Raw genomic sequence first — 6996 nt, 5'->3', positions numbered from 1 at the left:
ATTTAAATTAACAAAAGGAAAGGAAGTAGCAATAGCTACAAGTTGTGCGCTTGCGTTCTAGTTAGTCCTGGATTGCCTATGCCGTTGGACTCACACATAAACACTTCCCGATCGTAACACCCCCACCACCGCGCCGTACCGATGGCGTAGACGCGCAGTGCGCTGTTGACGGGTGGGGGAGGGTTGAGGAGGAGGAGGGGCACGTGTTTCTAAAAATAACTCACCCCACCCCACCCTGACACCCACGGGCCACGACTCCGTAGTCGTAGTCCGTTAACTCCGTTCCACTAATCAGTGTGTTATTGAGCTGTTATTTAGTAGTCGATTTTTCAGTATTTTTAGCGATTGTGCATTAGTTCTGGTTCTGTGTATTAAGATGTTTAAGTGAAGTGAATCAATTAGCCTATCTGTATTTGTTTAAACCACAATATGTCGGCCAAAAAAAAGGGCCAGTGTCTAATAACGGACCTATTCAAAACCAGAAAATTGGACGACTGTTCCCCTCCTGAACCTCTTAATTCGGTCCAACCTCAACTGTCGTCAATAAGTTCATCACCCTCAGTTTAACTAGACTGGTTTTTACCTCAGACCTCAGGCACTGAAACTGAGCACAAAACATTTAACCAAATTAATTTAAAAATCAATAATAAAAAAGTTAATTTTTGCGGTCGAATGGCGAGTATCTTAAGTCAATGGTACAGGTCGCCGGGTGCCATTTTACCGACAGCTAAATGGCAAACTGTACTCGCCGAAAAATGGGGGAAAATTTCAAAGTGTATTTCAAGTTTTGAATTCAAGAGTGTATATTTTAAAATTGTTAATCAATTAATTAGCCTATGTGTATTTGTTTTAATCTTGCTGAACGATGTTGGTCAAAAGAAAGGACCAGTTTTTAATATTGGACATGTTTAAAACCAGGAAATTAGATGACTGTTCTGTTCTCCTCCTGTACATGCAAATGAGCATGTTAATTCTGTTCAACTGTCTTTGGTAAGTTCATATGAACCTCAGAAGAGACAGCCTCAATTGGGTTGATTTTTGGAGTAATTTTGAACATGATTTCACCTCTGGAATGCTTAAAAAGGCGAGTTTGGAGTTTTAATTTTTCAAAATTTTCCGGGGGAGGACCCCCGTGCCCCCCGCTTTGCTGGGGGGTATTCCATACCCCCCGGACCCCCCGGTACACACGATGAGTGCAAGCTTGGTGCTCATCCATCCCCCCCCAAAGCCATGTTCTATTTACGCCACTGTTCAGTACTGATATGTTGAAAAACTTAGCTCCAGACAAAGGTCAGATATAGTCAACTAGCTGGTGCCAGACTTTTGGATATTTAAGTCAGCTGGTACCCACATCTAGTGAACTCTTGTTGACATACAGTTTCACTAAAGCCGCTCATTACCATGTAGTTTAGTTTACAGCTTGGTAGTATTTAGTCAGTCTACTTATTCAGTATTCTTAAAATATGCTGGTATCAAGGTGTGAGCTGCAATGTTTTATTTGGAGAATTTGTAGCTTTAATTTTGTTTTCAACACCTCAGCCATCTGTGTACATTTCCTCTAAGACACAGTTCAGAATTGGAGTCTAGTCCACTATTTGGTCAGTGAATGAACATTGTCAACTATTAATGTCGGTTGGTAGTTATATAAATGAATCTATTTTTCCAACCAACTACAGTATGGGGAGCGAGCTGGCGTAGTGGTTAGAGCGCGGGACTTCAGTCCCTGAGGTCCCGGGTTCGATCCCCGCCAAGTCACCAATGGATTTTATCTAAGTGATAATGCCGCAACCCCTAGGTCTAGCCTGAAGTAATGTGAAAAACAATCCCAGGCTCGTGCCTAGCGTCCTAGGACAAAAAAAAAAAACCAACTACAACAAGTAAAAATCAAATCAATACACTGAAAAAATATTCTAACCTATGTAGCAAAGAAGTCAAGAAGAAAATAAGGCAAAGAAGTAGGATTTCTGAAACCGTTAATGAGATATTTTTTCAGGTCTGGATGCATTTCAGTACAACCATGACAACCCTTACTTCAAGCCAGTTTCCAAGGAGGACGCCATGTTTGTACACATGTTTCATACCAGTGGCAAGTTGACTGGGACGCAGGCTCGCATTGGAACCGTGGACATTGTGATCAACAATGGCTACTTCCAGCCTGGCTGTGGCAAGCAAGTTAACAGTAAGTTTTAAACTCTGTTTTGATCAGTGGTGACTTCTCAGAAAACAAGACTTGATGTCCTGGTCTATCAGTTATTTTCCAAATATTTCTTTCAAAGCAAAATAAGATCAGGGATACTGGTACTTACATTTTATTTAAACGTTTGGAGCCTATTTTAAACGTTAAATGTATTTGCTTGTGTTTTCATTTTTGAGCTCATGATGTTTGTGTCTGTATAAATTCCACATGCCATAATGGTACTAAAAAAACTTGACCTGGGAGGCTGGACTGTCACATCATTGTTGTCACCTGTGATTGTGACAAATTATTACACTTTTGTTCTGAAAAAAAATTGTTTTGCACATATGCTGCATGGTGGAAGGAAAAAACATTAGGTGTGCTATTCCCACATATTCTGACGTCACTCGGATTGCAAACAAAAGATCACCTGATTGTAACTGTCAAATTAGTATATGTATTTGTTTTGATTTGGTTGTTATTGTTTTTATTATTATAAAAACAAATCAAAACAAGTACATACTCTAAGTAAATACTCTGACCCGACTAACCCTCTACTCATTGTGCATTTCAGAAGGAGTCGGCTGCAGTCATCGTAGGTCTGTTGCTGTGTTTCTGCTCAGTCTAGTAGCCACAGGCAGCGTAGTGGCCAGGAGGTGTGACAGTTGGGAAGACTTCAACCAATGTAAATGCTCCGACCCGGCTAACCCTCTGCTCGTCGTTTCTTTCCCAGTGAATGAAGAGTAAGTTAATCGGTTTCAGCATTATATATTTTTATCTCAGGGACTACTTTATACATCTGCCACGCTCTCCTGAAGAGGTAGTCTCTACACGACTACCAATTTCAAGGACCATACTAAACATAGATTGTAATGTAATTAACATGTTTTATGGAAGAAAATGAAATATTCTTTTACAAAGAAGAATCTATTTAAAAAATCATTGTATGATGAAACAAGATTAAGATAGATCAAATATGGTTTTCAACTGCCATAGGTTGATACTGAGACATTAAAAAATCCTGTACCAAGTAGATGCTCAATATATTTACCGTTTACCAATACTTTTTATTTTGTTTCCATGCTGTTGCCATTTTATAAAGTTTTTCAATCAAGTAACTTTCCAAATTCTGGTCTTTTGACTATCTAAAGTGGACCTTTTTGTTAGACAGCACCATTAAGTGATAGCACATTGACAATTGGCTTTTGGGTCCAGAAAGATATCACGCTTGGAATTGAACCAGCCATCTTCACTGAGCCTAGACTCATTATAAATTTTGTTATTTAATAATAACCTAGTTTTAGCTGTTAAATATTAAACATTGTAAGCATGTAAAAAATGAAAAAAGTAAAGCTTTTTTTAAATTTAAATTTAATTTACTTAAAGTACATACCTTTTAGCGAATTTCCCATATAGGGAATATTAGCGAATTTCCCATATAGGGAATAAGCTATTACCGTAGGTCTCATGGTAAGACCTGGACCCGGGACCGATTTAGTTTTTCGTTTTGAGGTCCCCAGAGGCCAAAAACACCATCCGTTCAAATTCATATATATATATATATTTATATATATATATATTTATATATATATTTATATATGTGTCCGTTAGCGCGATAACTCGAGCAAAACGGATCCGATTTTGATGAAATTTGGTATAAACGTGTAAACCTACATTTATTCGAACGAGTTCGCGAACCAGCATGATCGGACTATGGGAACAGGGGTTTATGGGGGGTTTTATGGGGTAAAAATGGGTTTTTCTAATTTTTCACCCTGAAAACATACAATTTTGCAATTTCTTTCTAAACCATTTTGTAGAGCTTAAAAAAACAAATAATTTAGTATATTGAAGCATTGTTGCATGAATAACGGTTACGGAAAAATTGCAAAATAATGTAAATTTAAAATTACCATGTTATTCTTATGGAGAATAAATACAGTGTTGTACCTTGCTTGTGTATGGACATATATTAATGAAATTTTGTTTACTTCATACTGAGCTATTAATATTTCAATAAAACCCCCCTATTTTCTTCCCTGTAGCAGTACTCATTAGTATTAATGATGTTTAAATAGGAAATAAATCTGACAATTTTAAGGGAACAATTTAGTGGAATTCCAGCTGTGTATATGGAAATTCGCTTAGTCTGCAGGTTTGCTGCGGCGGGGGTATTTTTACTTAGTTAATTTAAATATTAAATTGGGCTCTGGTCCAATAAATCATGGCATTATTGGATGGCAAATCTTTGTGATTTGAATTGGGGCTCCAAGCACCGGAGTCGAGTCCTGAGCTCTGAGCTACCCAACAGTGCTTATGTTCATACTTTATGAAAAAATTCAAACTGTGGATGGCTATAAATAGTATCATTGTAAGTGATATCAACAGAAATTTGTAGGTAAGTAATAGCACAGAAAACATACTACTATAACCCAAAATGCCAACCGCATGGTAAAAAGCATTAAGTACTTTGAGAGAGCTTTTCCTGTCAGTTCGTAGGCAGCGCCACCAGTGTTGCTGTACGTTTTCTGTGGTAATAGTCAAAAGTAGAACTCAGTACTTACTTACTCTTACTCCCATGGCCATTTTACTTCAAGTGGTACTTGGCCTCACCAACACACTGCCTCCACGTCGTCCTGTCTCTTGCGGTATCTTAATTGACTTCCATCCTGGCCATATCTTTCTTTAATTCATCCGTCCAGCATTTCCTTGATCTCCCTCGTGGTCTTCTCCCCAGTGGATCGCTTTTCCATATTTAATACAATGTTCTTGTTTCCTCTCTTCTAATGATGTGGCCCTTCCAGCGAAGACTCCTGCTTTTAGCCTCTGTGATTATATCTGGCTCCTTGAACAGGTCTTTTAGTTCCTAATTATGTTTAATTCTCCATACATCTCCTTCTTTAGGGCCATAGATTTTGCGTTGGTCTTTGTTTTCAAAAGTAATAGTTTTATCTCTGTATTTTTATCCATAACCCATAAGGACAGGTCTTGTGATAGTTTTGTAGATTTTAAGTTTAGTGTGATAAAACAATAATCTTGATGATAATAATTTGTTTAGAGCATACATACTTCTACTGGCTAGGTTAATTCTGTAATTTTTTCTATGTGTTCCTAACTTTGCGAGCTGACAATAAGTCCTAAATATTTAAAAGACTCAACTTGTTCATAAAGTTGTTCTATTTCTGTTATGTTCTCCTCGTTCTCTGCTCCCCTTCCAAATCTGACAAGTTTTCTTTTGTTGTCATTTATTTTCAGGCCCACTCAGAACTGAGGTCTTTTTGTATTTTTTCTAAGTGATTTTTATTTCAATTTTTGTTTCAGGGTAACTGGCACATTCTACGTAAGAACTAAGGGCATACTACCTTTTGTGCTATCATCCCAAGGAGCATACTGTGAGGCCGAAGCCAAAGTTCCTCACTTCTACAAAAAGTAATTTAATTAAAAGTGAGAAACAGTTGTTCATTTTCTAATAAAATTAATTTACCAAACCATATAACTTAGAGTAACCCTCTAACAAGTTTGTGCATTTATTTATCACAACAATTCCTCTCTATATCCTCAATTCCTCCCTTCCTTTGTCATTTAAATAATGACACACTACATAAGATGGTAAGCAATTACGTAGAATAATTTTGATCAATTAACATATGAATAAGTAATGTACCATAAACATTAATGCATTACAAAGTTCTAAAGCAAATCAAGATTAAACATTAATGTTGATTGTCTTTGATGGGGAAAATAAAGACAAAAATATGCTGAGGAATTGTTTAGGCTTTGTTTTGTAAGAGAAAACACTCAGCTTCCTTGTCATAAATTTCCTGAGCACCTTTAACAGTTTTATGTCCAGACAGAGTCGTAAAGCACCAGTTACTACAGCATTACCCCCGTAGTGCAGGTAATTTCTGTTATGTTGTGTGCCTGGTGTCTCCCCCAAGCAATTTTATACCGACGAGATTATATTTTATTAGGTTTAGATGTTTAACCTGTTGTTAAGATTAAGCACTATTTAACATAGCACTACATTTTTACAACTCTATATATAAAAAAAATGTTTAATCATCGGAAAAAATAAATTTGATAGTGCATTTGATCCTCTCAGGAAATTTTGATTTTTAATAGTGATTTTCCCATAAAAACCCAATTAACAGAAAAATCATTATTTTCTCGAAAATTGCCTGAACGATTTTGATTGAATTTCAATATGTTATAGCCCTTTAAACTCTGAACAAAATGGTATAACTCCCATTGCTATAAAACTTAAAGTTCAAAACGTATTATAACTTATGGTATTTTCCCAAGAAAAAAAACTCATTAAATAACAGAAAATCTGATTTTCTAAAAAAAGCCGGTTTTGGTTAAAATTAGTTTGCTATGGTCCTTAAAATTATTGTAAACAAAATAGTGCAACCCCCCATTGCTGTAAAAATTACGGTTCCAAAGTTATTGCAACTTTTGTGATTCCCTATTATAATAGTTCCTCCCATCTTTACGCATGATAAAGATTGTTGACAAGTTTATGAGAGAAAGTTTGTGCCAGATCGCTGAGACTTTATTTTTTTGCATTAATTTGAAATTCTTTAAATAAATTCAGTATATAGCCTATGAGTAATCCTAAAGTCCATGATATAACCTACCACACAAACCTGTAAATATTTTTTTCTATTGAATTTGTTATCAACTAGGGTGATGCAAATTGCTTCCTTTTCAATTCCCTATCCCCCTCACTATCTTGTTGATACAAACTTGAGTTGGAATGCAGAATGCAGCAGTCTGAGGGGGGTGAAGCATTCCACCCCACATAGTCTGGCAGGGGTGAA

General features: G+C 36.5%; 1 protein-coding gene across 1 annotated transcript in view; it reads left to right on the top strand.

The window, feature by feature from the left end:
- LOC129003512 (lipoprotein lipase-like) overlaps positions 1 to 5679 on the top strand; it is a 23957-nt gene extending 18278 nt beyond the window's left edge. The window contains exons 2-4 of the mRNA XM_054431808.1: positions 1994 to 2179; positions 2751 to 2919; positions 5498 to 5679. Of these exons, the coding sequence (XP_054287783.1) occupies positions 1994 to 2179; positions 2751 to 2919; positions 5498 to 5609 (467 nt within the window). The 3' untranslated portion in view covers positions 5610 to 5679. The remainder of the gene's footprint in view (positions 1 to 1993; positions 2180 to 2750; positions 2920 to 5497) is intronic.
- Positions 5680 to 6996: the final 1317 nt, after the last annotated feature.

This window comes from Macrosteles quadrilineatus, unplaced genomic scaffold, assembly GCF_028750875.1.
Source record: "Macrosteles quadrilineatus isolate MER2022 unplaced genomic scaffold, UCM_ALF_1.0 Scaffold_9__3_contigs__length_116548681, whole genome shotgun sequence".
Lineage (NCBI taxonomy): Eukaryota > Metazoa > Arthropoda > Insecta > Hemiptera > Cicadellidae > Macrosteles > Macrosteles quadrilineatus.
This window is presented reverse-complemented; position numbering and strand designations above follow the sequence as displayed.